This window comes from Leuciscus leuciscus (assembly GCF_965113295.1).
Source record: "Leuciscus leuciscus genome assembly, chromosome: 2".
Classification (NCBI taxonomy): domain Eukaryota; kingdom Metazoa; phylum Chordata; class Actinopteri; order Cypriniformes; family Leuciscidae; genus Leuciscus; species Leuciscus leuciscus.
The window spans coordinates 22754332-22772406 of NC_138726.1; the positions used below are offsets into that span (position 1 = coordinate 22754332).

The 18075-nt window shown below is 39.0% G+C and overlaps 2 protein-coding genes across 4 annotated transcripts in view; both read left to right on the forward strand.

Annotated features, from left to right (window-relative positions):
• The window catches only part of nwd2 (NACHT and WD repeat domain containing 2), an 82275-nt gene extending 76975 nt beyond the window's left edge, over window positions 1–5300 (forward strand). For both annotated transcript variants that reach the window (XM_082151307.1, XM_082151306.1), the window contains exon 8: window positions 440–5300. In XM_082151307.1, the coding sequence (XP_082007433.1) occupies window positions 440–4345 (3906 nt within the window). In that variant the 3' untranslated portion in view covers window positions 4346–5300. The remainder of the gene's footprint in view (window positions 1–439) is intronic.
• Window positions 5301–11548: 6248 nt separating this feature from the next.
• The window catches only part of LOC309485970 (uncharacterized protein), a 28463-nt gene continuing 21936 nt past the window's right edge, over window positions 11549–18075 (forward strand). Inside the window, exon 1 of one of the 2 annotated variants that reach the window (XM_082153014.1) lies at window positions 11549–11962. The gene's annotated coding sequence lies outside the window, so the exon portion shown is untranslated. Of the gene's footprint in view, window positions 12093–18075 lie in introns of both variants that reach the window. The other variant, XM_082153013.1, reaches the window with a different exon arrangement.

The window sequence follows — 18075 nt, forward strand, 5'->3', positions numbered from 1 at the left end:
TCATCTTGGTTTTCCTTCCTCACAATCTGAGTTGTTAAGGTTAGTGTACAGTGGATCTACTAAATAATGGATGGACTAGTGTCACTCGAGTTTTGTTTGCTAAAGTCATACTTATAGGTCACAGCAGTTCCTGGATTTTTAACCAGCAGTTCCTGGATATTTTTTTTATAAGAACAGGACATAGGATCCTGTTAAACATTAAATAATAATGTAAACAGTAGTTGTATTTTATGTAGATCATATCTAATGTCAAATGGCCAAGCTAATATAATCAGATTACATAATGATCAGTTTTGCACAAAATAACATCTTGAGCTTTACCTAATTGTAGCCTACAGGTAATTGTAAATATTATATGACTTAACACACTGGAGAATATTCAGTAAAATGTACATGTATGCTGTATTTCTGAGCTTCTGTTTCATTTTCATTTGTTTAGGCCTATTCTTGGCTACAGAAAGAGATGGGACCAGAAACAGACCCAGTGGTCATTGTCAGATTCATCGGCTCCACTGACTTCTCTGCTGACCTCCGCACCCTGCTACAAAGCATCTGTGAGCAGATTGCCATCAACTATCGGTGCCTGATCCATTTCTTGCCAAACAAGATCCAGGAGATGAGGGAACTGCTGGTGAATTTGCTCGGGGAGTCATCATTCCACCGACCTCTTGTCATCATTCTGGATGCCTTGGAGCAGTTGTCAGATGTTGACGAGGCCCGAAAGCTGTGGTGGCTGCCTGTCCACCTACCACGTACAGTCCGAATTGTAGTGTCCACCCTGCCCAACAAGCATGGGATACTGCAGAAACTACGTTGCCTGATACATAACGAAGATGGTTATGTTGAACTGATGCAAAGAGATCGCAAAGCTTGCAGTCAGACACTTAAACAGCAGCTTCTGAGTGTCAAAAGGAAGGTGACCTCTGGCCAACAGATATATGTGAATGAGGCAATGGCTAAATGTACACTGCCCATGTTTGTCAATCTCATCTACCGAGAGGTAGTTCACTGGCGGTCGCACAAGGATGTGGATGACAAATCGTTGTGTTCCACAGTGCACGAAAGCATTGAGCAGCTTTTCTACTCTATCGAAAACAAGCTTGGCTCACGCTTTGTCTTTCGGGCACTGGGCTACATCACGATGGCACGGGCAGGCCTGACAGAGCTGGAGCTAGAGGATATTTTATCTTTGGACAACAGTGTCCTTGGGGACATCATGGTGAGCTCTAATCTTAAAAGCCCGCTGCGTATTTCTTACGATTTCATAGCCCGGCTAAAAGAAGAACTTGAAGGTTATTTAGTGGAGCGTCAAGTCCGTAATGTAACACTAATGGTGTGGGCAAATCGCCATCTGCATCTCATAGCACAGAAGCTATACCTTAGTAATGAAGAAGATGTGCATCAAATGCATAGCCTTTTGGCTGAATACTTCCTTGGGGCTTGGGCAGGTGGTAGAAAGAAGATTTTCCACTGCGACAATAATCATTTAGCTTCACTGAATATCTCCCAGCATCGAAACCCTCATCAACAGCAGAGCCTTCATGGCCATGACAAAGCTTCTGCTGACAAGCACTCTTATGACAGACAGACACCCGAACAACCCTGGGTGTTCCAGTGTAACTTGCTGGAGCCGGATATCTTCTTTGTCAACCATCGAAAGATGACAGAGCTCACATACCACCTGACAAGGAGCGGCCGAACAGATGATCTCATGTATGGTGTCATCATGAACTTTAGCTGGCTCTACACTATGATAAAGATAGGGCAGTTTGACAAGGCCCTGTCAGACATCGACCTAGCTTACAGCTACACACAAGAAAAGGAGCTAAAGTTTCTTGCAACTACTCTCCGCAGTATAAAGCTCAAAGTGACAAAGAATCCTGCGTCACTGTCTGCTGAGCTACAGCAAAGGCTCCTTCCGGTTGTCACATCCCTTCCCAAGCTCAGACACCTACTTCTTGAGTGCGACAAGGACGGTCCTAAATACTGCTCCATTGTGCCACTGCATTCTTCCATGGATGTCACCTACAGTCCTGAGAGATTACCACTCTCTTCTAGCTACATGCAAATTGTGGAGATTCTACCTACATTAGCTCCAAACATAGTCATTGTGGCCCTCGAGGATGGATCCGTCAGCACATGGGATGTTGAGAGTAGACAGCTGCTAAGACAGATAGACACAGCAAGGTCAGTTGTTCTTGGCATCAGGTTAACCACAGATGAGAAGTATCTGGTAGTGGCCACTACAAAAAATACACTGCTCATTTACGACAACCACAAGTCCTGTTTGTTGTCTGAGGTCGAGGTAAAAGGATCCAAGCACTGTGGCATCACCGGCGGGGTGGCGTTCATCAATGGATTCACCTTGTCCAGCCACCATGCCTTAGCTTGGTTGGAGGCAAGCAAAGACGTCAATGTGATTGATTTGCTCTATGGCTGGCCTTTGTATCAGTTTCATTGCTGGTATGAGGTAACCTGTGTCCAGTGTTCCCCAGATGGAATGTATGCTTTCTGCGGACAGTATCTCAACACGACCACCGTATTCCACCTTGGTAGTGGGGACAAGATTGCCACAGTAACTTCTGAATTCTCTGGTGGTTTTGTTAAGTCAATCCTGATTCTTGACACAATCAATCAAATGGTGATGATTGACAATGAGGGCAGTCTCTCCGTGTGGAACACCAAAGATATCACAAATCCTAAGCTAATGGAGGATTATGACTGCAGAGGAGATGAGAGTGAGGTGGTGGGCATAGAGCTCTCAGAGGATCAACGATCCATCCTCATCTGCAAAGCAAGTAGCATTGAAGTGCTGGACACCAAGATTTGGAAAATGGCAGAGAAGTTCAAGGCCAAGCGAAGTGAAAAGTTTGTGGCGGCTGTTCTCTCCAAGAATAACCAAAGTATAATAGCCTCCATGGAGAACACATCATCAATATTTGTGTGGAGAAGAGACAGTGGGCAGTGCATGGCCAGCTTGATAGAGATATCTGGAGCCATTGTAAAGCTGATCAAATCAACACACCATAACTTGCTGCTGTCTGTGGCCAGCAGTGGCGTGCTTTCTGTGTGGGACATCGACATTATAACAGCCATGTCGAACATTGATAAAACTGGAAAACCCATCCAAAACCTGCAGCTCTCTGGCCGAGAGGATTTTGTATACACCACGGATGGGTCAGAGGTCATTCACAAGTGGAACTACAGCACAGGTTTCATTGAAATGGTGTTCAAGCATGAAGGACTCGTTGAGAACTGCGTCCTGACGACATCAGGTGACCTAATGGTGACATCTGATGATAAAAGTAGTCAGTACATCTGGCATACGACCACAGGTGAGAATATATTCCGCATCAATGGCCAGAGAATCTCACAGCTTCTCATCACACACAATGATCAGTTTGTTGTGTCCCTTTGCGAGCAGAACGCCTCTCGTGTTTGGAGGCTCGCCACTGGTCACAAGGTATGCAACATTCTGGTAACACTCCAGCAAGCCCTCATTACCACAGCAAACACATTCCTTGTGGGCGCCAACAAGAATAAGATGTTGGCTGTTAGCTTGTGGTCAGGTAGTGTTTCCAAAAAATTTATCTGTGACGATGGGATCACAATTGTTAACTTTAAATTAATCCCTGACAGTCCCGATTTTGTCGTCTTTATCACCTCCAACGAAACTGTTTTCATCTGGAGTGTCGCCGATGAGTCTGTGTGTAGGCGGGTGCAGCTGCCCACCAACTTCTTAAAGAACTTGGAAGATTTCCAAATATCACCGAATGGAAAGTTGGGCATTGTGTCGAAAGGTGATGAGAACATCAATGTTCTAGACCTGCACAGTGGTAAACTGCGTCTGGTCCATGCTGCTGGCATAATATGGCGGCAAAAGCTCTCACGGGACGGACGCTACTTAGTGTACATCTGTTTCCGGAGTTGCGATGAAGATGATGATGCAGGTGTGGTTTCAAGTCTGATTGTCATGAGATTGGCAGACGGTAAGAGCATCGGGACCTGTTCCCTTTACAAAACACCAACCTATCTGTGCCTATCACAGCGAGCTCTTAACATCATTGTGGGATTTGAGGATGGCAGCATTGGCACCTACACAGTTGTAGACCGTGTGGATGCTGCTCTAAAAATCAAAATCGCCACCTCAAACAGTCGGCAAATCGTTAACAATGCCTCACAGAAAGTACGACCCAAGTGTAGCACCAATGCCTTCAAGACCATTGCTGACTGTGTGTGGAGAGAATCCACTGAGGTTTTCTCTCGGGACAGTCCTATCAATGTGTCTGACAGTGGGGAGCCAGAGACCACAACACCCACAAAGAAAACTGAACTGCTGCAATGAGAGCGACCTCTGTAGGACATTATGGGCATAAAGGAACAAGGCCAGGTTTGGATACAGGTGATTATTGTTTACAGCCACTTTGATTCAGCTGCACAGATCAGTATCTGGATAACACACAGCTAGCCAATTGCTATTAAGCTGCACTTAAGCTGCAATCAGTCATCTTGATTTCTCTTATTTATCATCAACTTACTGTCACACAGAATTAAATATTTCAATATCAATATCAACAAATTAATTTGAAACAGATGCCATTCATTGCAAAAGCCAGTCCAATCGGCTTTATGATATGTTCTTCCTTCTCATGTGTATGCCAATGTGGCCATATAGTTCAGATTTTGTATGAGTTTAGTCAAATCAAGCCATAATGTCACTTTATACAGAAGCATAGAGAAATGTAATACATTTGTAGCCATATAAGTGTTGCTGCCTTTTTTTTCCCTTCTTTTTTTGAAAATGTTCATTATGTCTGTTTATTAATGTCCTCTGGTACTGTACTAAAATGGAAACTTATGTACATATGTGTACATATGTATTTTGGCTGCTGCAGTTTGTGCAACTTCTTTAAAATGCTACGTTGTGCTAAATGCAATCAAAGTGAGTGCCTGGATTTTAACTTTTTCTTTGTTACAGAAATTGATAAAGGGAAAATTGCAGGGAATTTCTAAACAAAAATACCTTAATACAAATATTCATCATTACGATAAACATTCAGCATACAACGAATACGAATTTTAAATTACAGCATCCAAATGAGGATCATTGGAAAGTATATTTCAGTATTCAGAGTACATGTATGGTCTGGAGTCATTATGAGGTTCTTAGTAAATTCAGAATGCATTCTAGACTTTCTCTGACCAGAGTGGCATGAAAGTCCATGTGTGTCAATTGCTCTAAATGACAGACAGTATTACATCTATCCTCATATTAAATTATTTATCAATGCCAATAATTACTGTCACTCTAGCTTTCTGATCAATCATATATATATATATATATATGAAGAGTTCAGATGCAAAAGCCTCTAAATGCCATCTGAAATTTTCTTATAGAATGATCATTTTGATCAAGCTTGTGTATTTAAGTTCAGTAATTTCACTTAAATGTCAATTAATAGGTAATCTTCATTGCCATTTAAGTGAAATTATTGAATTTAAATATACAAGCTTGATAAAAATGATCATTCTATAAGAAAATTTCAGATGGCATTTAGAGGCTTTTGCATCTGAACTCTTCATATATATATATATATATATATAAACATACACATACACTCACCTAAAGGATTATTAGGAACACCATACTAATACTGTGTTTGACCCCCTTTCGCCTTCAGAACTGCCTTAATTCTACGTGGCATTGATTCAACAAGGTGCTGAAAGCATTCTTTAGAAATGTTGGCCCATATTGATAGGATAGCATCTTGCAGTTGATGGAGATTTGTGGGATGCACATCCAGGGCACGAAGCTCCCGTTCCACCACATCCCAAAGATGCTCTATTGGGTTGAGATCTGGTGACTGTGGGGGCCATTTTAGTACAGTGAACTCATTGTCATGTTCAAGAAACCAATTTGAAATGATTCGAGCTTTGTGACATGGTGCATTATCCTGCTGGAAGTAGCCATCAGAGAATGGGTACATGGTGGTCATAAAGGGATGGACATGGTCAGAAACAATGCTCAGGTAGGCCGTGGCATTTAAACGATGCCCAATTGGCACTAAGGGGCCTAAAGTGTGCCAAGAAAACATCCCCCACACCATTACACCACCACCACCAGCCTGCACAGTGGTAACAAGGCATGATGGATCCATGTTCTCATTCTGTTTGCGCCAAATTCTGACTCTACCATCTGAATGTCTCAACAGAAATCGAGACTCATCAGACCAGGCAACATTTTTTCCAGTCTTCAACTGTCCAATTTTGGTGAGCTCGTGCAAATTGTAGCCTCTCTTTCCTATTTGTGGTGGAGATGAGTGGTACCAAGTGGGGTCTTCTGCTGTTGTAGCCCATCCGCCTCAAGGTTGTGCGTGTTGTGGCTTCACAAATGCTTTGCTGCATACCTCGGTTGTAACGAGTGGTTATTTCAGTCAAAGTTGCTCTTCTATCAGCTTGAATCAGTCGGCTCATTCTCCTCTGACCTCTAGCATCAACAAGGCATTTTCGCCCACAGGACTGCCGCATACTGGATGTTTTTCCCTTTTCACACCATTCTTTGTAAACCCTAGAAATGGTTGTGCGTGAAAATCCCAGTAACTGAGCAGATTGTGAAATACTCAGACCGGCCCGTCTGGCACCAACAACCATGCCACGCTCAAAATTGCTTAAATCACCTTTCTTTCCCATTCTGACATTCAGTTTGGAGTTCAGGAGATTGTCTTGATCAGGACCACACCCCTAAATGCATTGAAGCAACTGCCATGTGATTGGTTGATTAGATAATTGCATTAATGAGAAATTGAAGGTGTTCCTAATAATCCTTTAGGTGAGTGTATATATATATATATATATATATATATATATATATATATATATATATATATACAGTGTATATACAGTATATATATATATATTGTATATATACAGTCTTGACCACAGCAAGACTGACAAAGTCTAATATTAAAGAGGAAAAGTATATTTATATTTTATTTGATCCGGCAAACTGATACTGAGAAGGCCATCACCTGACTCGGCTTAATCCAAGATAATAACACTTTTAATGCTATTACTTTTAAAGAAAGTGTAAATTATTGCATCAAAAGACAGTACAACTGTACCAAGCTACAAATGGCGAGTTTTGATTTGAGGACTAAACCACTATTGAAGAGTCATGTGTAGCATCTCACCAAGGGTATCTACGCCTTAACAGTTGGTTTCATCTTATACAAAGGTGTATTTGCTAGTGTTAGCTTATGTTCTTTGTGAGGTAAAGGTTGAATGTGTGCTTGAAAAAAATAATACTTTGTACTTTCATGTTATAGGTGACTTAGAGATATTTATGAATCTATTTATAAATGGTGTTTGCCAAGGCAGTGTTTGGTGGTTGCACTTTATTTTAAACGGGTTGTTCACAGAGGTTGACTTTCAATAGGCGTCACGAATGCTAACTATACTGTTTTTGCCTTCAGTTCTCTGGCATGTCGCAAAAGAAAGTAATTTCAACAAAACGATCAGCCATGCCCCATTCAAACTCTTCTCTCCATAACTCAAGGGCTATTCCTTCAAATTGTATGTTTACCTCTGGAAATACTGACACATATACAATACTGGCCCATTCACAACCCACAAACTGTAGCAGTATTCAGGTGTGTTTAGCCTCTCCCACTTAAGTGTTTATAATCTATAGATATCATACAATATTTGCCAAAGTTTTATTTATTTTTTTATTTAATAATTATTATTTGTTTTCAGAATGTTAAATGGTGTTGTGACCTACTCATTACTTTCATGGACTTCTCTGGCTTTGTTGTGTTTGCTAGCATAACTATGAAAAAGAACATGCATTATCTTTGCTAAGATACTGACGAAGTCCATCTCTATTATATAGGAATGCCAGTTTTAGAGTAAATTTGAATGTGTCGATATGAGAGCAGTTGAACAGTATATTATATGTTATGTAACCTGAATGACTTTTAACTACATGTTTGCAAAACATAGTTCACATACTGATATTGAATGTGTTTATCGTATTATTTGTATTGTCAAGATTGAAGATCCCTGTTTAGAGATATATATTTTCATAAATGTTGTACTTACATTTTGTTACAAAGTTGTTTAAGTATTCTGAGAAGAAAATAGAAAAAATTGTGTCTGAAAGCAATATGACTTAGTGTGTATGCATTGTTTGTATGGAACATTTTAATGTAATAAAATGGTTTTCTTTCTGCCTATAAAATCTCATTACTTCTATATGGGTATATTGGTCTAAGAAAATATGAAACATTTATTTCTTTGAGAGGACTGAGTGGCTTATAGATATGTAAAAGTATAGCCTACTTAATTTTTCAAAAACTTGCTGTTATACCTATTGTAATCCAGCTAATACTAATCTTTCTTTATTGAACTTTTTATCACACTGATTCCTCATGAGGCATATTGTATAAATGAGGAATGCTTTGTTAAAAAGATTCCCTACATGCCACAATCAGAAGCTGAGACGTTGAATGATTTGACTGATAATAGTTTTACTCCCCTGTGCAACGCGCAAACAAATGTGTTAAACATTTTCCAAACAGTGGGCAGGTGCTTTACCATATCAATATTTCAATTACTGCTTGCAACACCTGGATTCTCTCGCACACGTGTGCAGCAGTGCAGGCTCCAACACACAAACACCACCATAAACAAATTCTAGCTCAGGGCAGGAATGCTGGTGTGTGGTCTCTATGGAAACTGAACCCTCAGCGGCATCTGCCCCCTGTCGTGATGACTATGGAACTGTGTATGAGGGGAAAACAAATGCATTCCCTTTTTTTTACATAAACTCATCACAGCATAGATGCTCTTAGTCATCTCTCCCCAGGAAGTCACTGTGCTGTAACTGAACAATTGTCACCAAATAGTCAATATTTGTACTACTAAATATAGCCTACCAAGTTTATTCTGATCCTCCTCCTGTTTCTGCTTTTATTTCCTGGTCTGACTTCTTTTGTACTATGATGCAATCTTACAGCAATTCGGCCCTCATTTTGTACCATATATGTGCAAATTTACTCTTAAAGTAGTTGTAAATAAAGCATACTTTTGATATACACACTACCATAAGCAAGATTTTTTGAACTAAATATTTTAGTCTCATCAAGACTGCATTTATTTGATTAATATATATTTTAAAAAAAATTTTTTAAATGTAATTAATTCCTGTGATGGCAAAGCTGAATTTTGAACACCCACTGCTTCAGTCTTCATTGTCACACGATCCTTCAGAAATCATTCTAATATGCTGATTTGGTCCTTAAGAAACATTTATTATTGATGTTAAAACAGTTGTACTGCTTTATTTTTGTGGGAACTGATACTTTTTTGTCAGGATTATTTGATGAATACAAAGAGAACAGTATTTGTTTGAAATATATTTTTCTGTAATTATGCAAAAGTCTTTACTGTCACTTTTGATCAATTTAATGCATCCTTGCATACAAGTGTGCATTTATTAATTAACATATCTTATTGGCCCAGAGCACAAACCGCTTTGATAATATCTTGTATTTAAAAAAACTATACACTGCATGATGTTGACTGAAAAAATTAAATAAAAATTTGATTGTAGCAATATGATTAATATACAGTTGTCAGAAAAATCCAGCAAAGCCTTTGAATGTATCTTGGATTCTTTATGAATGACTGCTAAAATATGATCTGATGGTTATGTAAATCTTGACCATTTCACAATTTAGGGGGGAAAAAATCAGAAACAACAATAATATTTCATTTACCATGGCCATAAAAAGATCTAAAGATTCTTAATTATAAATATTGACTTGACTGAATTGAAATATGATTCAAAACTCATTACAAAATCTATTATCACGATAAGAACATTTGAACAGAGAGGTTGGAAAAGGTGTGGAGCATTTACTTATGGTGTACACCCAAGCACTTTCATGTTGTATTACTGTAAAATTACTACGTACAGCTCTTTGGGTCTCATTGTATCCTGCAGCTGTTGATCTACTGCAGAATTACATATGGAAGATAATGACATTATGAAACAAACAAGCAATAAAAACAAGTGCATCATGTAACTCGATCTCCTAAGTAAAGATGGAAAAATTGACAGACAGAAAGAATATACACACCCATGTAAGAGAGTGAAAATAGGTGTCCTGTTGTCATTCTCACTGTGCGCTATGGTCACATGGATGTTACTTTGAATAAAATTCAAACTTGTGTTTTGATGTATTATTTACTATAGAAACAGTAGTGTTATATTCAAATGTCAAAAAAAAAAAATATATATATATATATATATATATATCCTACAAATGTAAAAACAATATGTGGTCCCCACATATGATCTCTAACAGCATTGGCAAATGGACACATGAACACATCTTTTTAAGAAATAACTTCTAGCTTATACAGACACTACTAGCCCAAGAAAATTACAGTAACATTAACTTAAAAAAAATAGCACCAAGAATACACATACATGTATGCGCAATTGTGCATATGTTTGTTTTTCTACCATAGTGAGGACTTTCTGTTGACTATTTTGTTTTATATTCAGATGACAAGTATGATTTAGCTGATTTATGGGCAACTCAAACAGTCAGGGCCATTTGAAATATCCTCACAAGTCAGTTTTTGCCATGTATCACTATATTTGTGAAGACATTTTAAAAATGTTGGCCCTCAGAAGTTTAAGTCAAGCCTGTACTCTCAGATTTCAGATTTAGATGTAGCTCACTTAGCCTATGTAGCCTACAAAATTGTCCCCAAAATATGGTCACGTAGACACACACATACATACACACACACACACACACACACACACACACACACACACACACACACACACACACACACACACACACACAACACATGTAGAGAAAGAAACAGCAAGGATGTTTTGACTTGATATTAATACTCAGAAATGAACTTGTGACTCATTTACAGTATCCTACATGAAGCTTCCGTTAACAGTTACACAAAGATATCCCTATGTCACCTTCAGCTGCCATTCAAAGGCGAAAAAGATAATTTATCACAAACATTCAGACTAGTCGATCAGATTATTGCTTAACCCATGACATCACACTCTCTTCTCCTGACTACTGATTAATTTTGAGCAAACACTCTGACCAATAACAGAAGGATTACAGAAATAAAGCCAGTGGCATTTGCTCCAGCATGTAAACGGTCACACTGATATTAAGTCTTTAAGGCCTAAGTTCATAATATATATAATATATAATATATTTTATTGTAATAAATGTTTTGCTTTAATTGCTTTATTTAGTTCAAATCCACTTGTATGCACCTGCCTAACATGCCCAGCAAGCAATGTAGCGTTTAAAAGACGTAGACCTATTAGCCGTCCAAACACAGCCCAGACGTCTAAAACAAGGCAAAATTTGGGCTGTCAGTGAAAATGTTATAGGTTTAGACGTCAAATTGCTTGCTGGGATGTTTGCTGGCATTGCCTACACTGCATGACGGTCATTTGTGCTGCTGAAATGATTTCCCAGCGTGCCAGTGGTTTAAACAGTGTTTCCCAGTTCGCCGCGTTTTCCTGATCCCTCGTCACATGGTTTGTCATTAATGTGCCGAGCACAGGCCTTTCCTTGGACTCAGACTGCCATCTGAAATTCAAATGGACGTGTGCAGGAGGCACGGCAGAGCGGAGTCACGGGGGACCTTCATCATCTCAGAGTCGGAAGCAGTAACACAAGGGGAAAATAAACATAAGGAAGGAGGAGGAAGCGGCTGCGATGTGTGCGCGACGTCTTCAGGTCATGGAAGAAGTTTTTTTTTGGGACACTTCGCTTTTTGAGGTCGCTTCTGTTTTAGTATATTAGGAGATACGAATTGGGAAAATAAATGAACGCCGGAGTTATTCGTAAAATTGTAGCCCCTCTGGCAAACAACTACCACACCTTTATCATCAGTGTAACAGGTAAAGGTTTTCGCTTAACGCGCTTTTTCATATAAGAGCTCAAGTTTTTCCTCTCACCTGTTGCGCGGATCTCAATATAGACGGATTGAACGTTTGGACAATATGAAGACACATCTTTAAAAGATAAACAGTAAGTCTACTTACTTTATTAGAACAAAAAATAAAAAAATTGTTTGCCCGTATCATTGCCTTGTTGGGAATATGAGTGAGTTAAACAACATAAAAAGTCGATTAACTGGTGTTTGGTAAGACTTATTTAAAATGTTGATAAAGCCTGTGCTCGACTGTGCATGTATTTACGCTAGAAGAAACACGGTCGTATGGAGGTGTAGTTTTTTCACTGTTAAAAGATAGTTCACTCCAAAATAAAAAAATACAAATATTTAATCTAGCTACTCACTCTCATGTCAAACCTATATGACTTACTTCTGTGGAACACAAATGGAGAAGTTTGAGAGTCTGTGCTGAGCAACATTTTCCCTGCAGTTACAATGAACAATGACTGAAGATATAAAGCCTCAAAAAGCAAATATGATAAAATATGTCCACGTGACTTGTCTGCTGTATTTAAAGCCTTCTGGAGCATATGAGAGCTTTGTGTGAAGAACAGACTGAAATGTATGTTGTTATTCACACATACCATTTCCCTATCCATTGAGCTTATAACAGCTGTGACTGAATCATTGCTATTGCTTCCCTTTTGAGTCGCCATAGGCTATATTGTCATTGACATTACTTTTACTGTGAACCGATGGCAGTAGAAAAAGGCTTTTACCTTAATAGGTGAAGGTGTGCAGTTTGTAAAAGGTGTAGATTTCCGAAGGATAATGTGACACTGAGGAGGAGGACTGAAGTAATGATGGCTGAAATTTCAACTTTGTCATCATAGGAATGAATTACATTTTAAAATAGAAAATGAAGTAGTTTAGTTTGTTTACACTGAATTTTTATCAAATAAATGCAGCTTTGGTTATCATAAGACTTTACCAACCCCAAACTTTTGAACGGTACGTGAATTAAATGACATCTTATTAAACCCTTTTGACACTTTTAAAGTTAAACCCAAAATTCCAAGCTTGTTTCGTGATTTTGATGTACTTTTTATATTGTATAATCTAGCCTTTATCAGGTAGTATCTCCATATATTCTCGGTAGGCTTGTGTTAATGTTTACAGTAGCCGTGAGGGGGGAGTGAGCAGGTTTATGCAGTTTGTGTTTACAGTCAGACTCAGTGTTTACTTTTGAGCAAGGTCTGCTGTGCTGTGAAGGTGTGGTCTGAGGTGACCAACAAAGGGCCACTGGGCCTCGTGCTCCATCAAGCTCCGGCATTTTACCTTGACATTTACACTGCTAGTGTGTACACAGACTAGCCTACATTGTACATCTGAGCATGACGTTGTGTAACACAAAGCAGCACCTTTTTCCATGGTTCACTATTCACAGTTTTAATCTCTCAATCTCTTTCCCTTTAGCCATTTCCCACTTTGTAAGCAGGGCTCTGTTTGAATGGCAGCACGTTTAACGATGATAAGGATTTTTTTAGTAGTCTGCAAAAAAAAACGAAAAAAAGAACATGTTGTGATGCACAAACCACCCAGGGCCTGTGTGATCCCATGACTGTGGATCTCTGATCATGAGCGCTAGTGTTGTGTAGATTTCATGTAATAACGCAGTATTCATAGATGTACTGGAGAAGGTTTTGCTGCTCTGGAGAAAATGAGTGAATTCTGTTTCTGAGTGTCATGGGATGACTCTTAGAGAAATAAAGCTGTTCCTTTTTTTGTTTCATTTTGGCCCTGCAGGCAAGATGTAAATGTTTAGAATTGGAAAATGTTCATTTGATTATCTCTTGTGATTTGGCAGAATGCTGTAGCTACTATAATTGTAATCAAGTGGCACTGTATAATGTTTGTATGTAAGAACACAAATAATATAATTTAATATATATTAAGAGACTTCTTTCAAAAACAACAACAAAAATCTTACTTTTGAACGGTAGTGCATATATGCGTAACGTTTAATATATCAAATGTATCACACTATAGACATATTCTGAAAACATGATTTCTTTAATTGAAGCTGGACATACAATTAGCCTATTAGTTATCAATGATAACTATTTCTAGAATTAGCATTCTTGTAGCTCAAACAGTAGAGCATGGCGCTAGCAACATGAAGGTTATACGTCTGATTGCCAGGCATTCACATTTACTGATTTTAAGCTTTCTGAATTTCAGCCTGGTCTCATTTTTTCGTTACTACTTACGAAAAAGTGTACTTTTTTAAAGGCTGTATTGTTCTCTCGCTGTAGAAGACGCTTCATGTGGTAACTGGTTTTATTCAAGTTAAAATATTTATGATGCATCAACCTGACTACATTTGGTTACAACATCAACAACAACATTTCCCAGGGTCAGATGAGGTAGAAATGACATCTTAAGGTAACGACCTCACAATTTCACTAGTCAATTTATGTACATGATTAGGATATTCAGATTTTTTTAAATCAGATATAAGACAATAGAGTATGTGTGAACAAGGAAGTGGCATTTGGGGACTAGATGTTGAATTTTATCCCTGCAAGGAACTAAATGCAAAAAAAAATAAGAGACTCTTTTATCAGTATGACACAGTTTTTATGCCTCAGGATGTAAGGTGGATCCTTGTTTTGTATATTTAGCGTATATTAAGTGATGATGCAGTCTCAAGAGGGCTGATTGTGTAAGCGCTGGTCTTCTGGTAATGAGGTCATGGCAACAGTGTCCAGGGCAGCACACCCACATTTGGCAGTATTTCAAGACCTATTAAAAAGGAGCTTTAAACGCGGTTATATTTTACACGGATGTGATATTTAGCTGGTCCAAACATATGGAGAAATATGTGAGATGTTCGTCATTGGATAGTCTCTTTTTTTTTTGATCCAACCAGATAAATAAAGATACAGAAATTACACTTTTAAATGTTTCCAGCTTTGTGATGGATTCTTCATGTTTCTTCCATTGTTAATGACCCTTGTCAATTTCATGCCATCTGTCTGAGTCCATATGGCGTAAATACTGTAGAAATGAACGGGAGCATAACACATGCTGAGGGAAAGAGAAATGCTAAACCAGTTTTCCCACTTGTCTAAACCACACCTTCGTGAATCTGATCCCTCTATGTATTAACCCTCCACCTGTACAAGACAGACACATCATCCAATACTCAGTTACACACACACACACACACACACACACACACACACACACACACACACACACACACACACACACACACACACACACACACACACACACACACGTATTGGTGGATAACCTAATATCCTTACTATCCCTCTCTCTCTCTATTTCTCTCTCTGTTTGTGTATTAGTCAATGAACTTTGTGAAAGATTGGCCCTGTCGTTAAGGTACAAAATATTGTTTAAGAGTAAGCCATTACCCCAGAGGCGTATATCTAAATGTAAGTCCTTGTAAATGACCCAGAACTGTGTGCGCCTTCGATTTGAGGAAATGTAAATTTGCTTCTTTCCTGTGTTCGGGTGGACAGGGTTGTGTAATGTTTTGACTGATAACATAAACCAGCATTTTAGCATAATAGACTAAACTGAGATGCTGCCACAACAGAGATCAGCTTCCTGTTCACTTGTACATTAAATAGATGCATTGCACACAACAAATAGCTTGGATGTAATGTAAAGAAGCTGGGTGTTTCTTGAGTTATAGACACAGTTGCAGTGCAAGTATAGATAATGTATATAGAATTTCTGCTCACTTTCAGCAGACTCCCGCGCTCTTTAGAACATTTGCAGTACATTCACAGCAGATGGTTCAAAATCCAAAAATATAAAAGTGAGGTGAGCAACGCTATGCATTTTGCAGCCTTCCTCTGCGTCATTTTTACCAAGCAACAGGGGTAAACAGCTGCTGCTTTGATGCAAATGCACAAACGTGGTTCAGACCCAAATTATATCATGTTAACACAATCCAGCTGGGGCAATCGATCTCTGCTTCGGAACAGGCAATCAAACTAAGTGTGAAAGCACCCTAGGTTTTGGAAACTTCTTGTAATACCTTATTCATACTTTTCAAATGCTTTATTATATATAGATTTGATTATTTTGCCCTTGTCCCAGAGCCAGACATTCATTCTTAAACGATTCACATACAAATATTCTTATAAATTATTTATTTTTTTAAATGAATTATACAACACAACATTATAATGATTTTAAACAAATAGTGAAATAATCATCAACCATTTCAAAACTTATTGTATACAAATTATTTACATAATTTTTTTCCCCATACTGTCCCCATATAATTTCCATTAGGACCAACAACTGCCCTTAATAAAGGTTTTGCAAATAGTTAACGTACTTTATCAAGAAGTCAACAGTGTCAGTGAAATATGAGACATGATGTGTTTAAAAACAAGATACAAATCACTTGTAAACATTTTTTATTATTGTGAATTATTTCCAAGCTGTAATTTTGTCCCCAAAAAAAAGAGAAAGAAATGCATTCATAAAAATGCTAGCTATGAAAGTAGCCATAGCAAGACAAAAGAGTTGGTAATTTTCTTCCAAAAATGTTCGAAATGTCCACAGAATGCCATTAACTCCTTCCCCCGCCATTGACGGAATTTTCCGGCAATCCATGTTTTCACTGTTACAGTGGGGAGAACAAGTATTTGATACACTGCCAATTTTGCAGGTTTTCCTACTTACAAAGCATGTAGAGGTCTGTATTTTTTATCATAGGTACACTTCAACTGTGAGAGACGGAATCTAAAACAAAAATCCAGAAAATCACATTGTATGATTTTTTAAATAATGAATTTGCATTTTATTGCATGACATAAGTATTTGATCACCAGTCAACCAGTAAGAATTCTGGCTCTCACAGACCTGTTCATTTTCTTTAAGAAGCCCTCCTGTTCTCCACTCAATACCTGTATTAACTGCACCTGTTTGAACTCGTTACCTGTATAAAAGACACCTGTCCACACACTCAATCAAACAGACTCCAACCTCTCCACAATGGCCAAGACCAGAGAGCTGTGTAAGGACATCAGTGATAAAATTGTAGACCTGCACAAGGCTGGGATGGGCTACAGGACAATAGGCAAGCAGCTTGGTGAGAAGGCAACAACTGTTGGTGCAATTATTAGAAAATGGAAGAAGTTCAAGATGACGGTCAATCTCCCTCGGTCTGGGGCACCATGCAAGATCTCACCTCATGGGGCATCAATGATCATGAGGAAGGTGAGGGATCAGCCCAGAACTACACGGCAGGACCTGGTCAATGATCTGAAGAGAGCTGGGACCACAGTCTCAAAGAAAACCATTAGTAACACACTACGCCGTCATAGATTAAAATCCTGCAGCGCATGCAAGGTCCCCCTGCTCAAGCCAGCACATGTCCAGGCCCGTCTGAAGTTTGCCAATGACCATCTGGATGATCCAGAGGAGGAATGGGAGAAGGTCATGTGGTCTGATGAGACAAAAATAGAGCTTTTTGGTCTAAACTCCACTCGCCGTGTTTGGAGGAAGAAGAAGGATGAGTACAACCCCAAGAACACCATCCCAACCGTGAAGCATGGAGGTGGAAACATCATTCTTTGGGGATGCTTTTCTGCAAAGGGGACAGGATGACTGTACTGTATTAAGGGGAGGATGGATGGGGCCATGTATCGCAAGATCTTGGCCAACAATCTCCTTCCTTCAGTAAGAGCATTGAAGATGGGTTGTGGCTGGGTCTTCCAGCATGACAACGACCCGAAACACACAGCCAGGGCAAGTAAGGAGTGGCTCCGTAAGAAGCATCTCAAGGTCCTGGAGTGGCCTAGCCAGTCTCCAGACCTGAACCCAATAGAAAATCTTTGGAGGGAGCTGAAAGTCTGTATTGGCCAGTGACAGCCCCGAAACCTGAAGGATCTGGAGAAGGTCTGTATGGAGGAGTGGGCCAAAATCCCTGCTGCAGTGTGTGCAAACCTGGTCAAGAACTACAGGAAACATATGATCTCTGTAATTGCAAACAAAGGTTTCTGTACCAGATATTAAGTTCTGCTTTTCTGATGTATCAAATACTTATGTCATGCAATAAAATGCAAA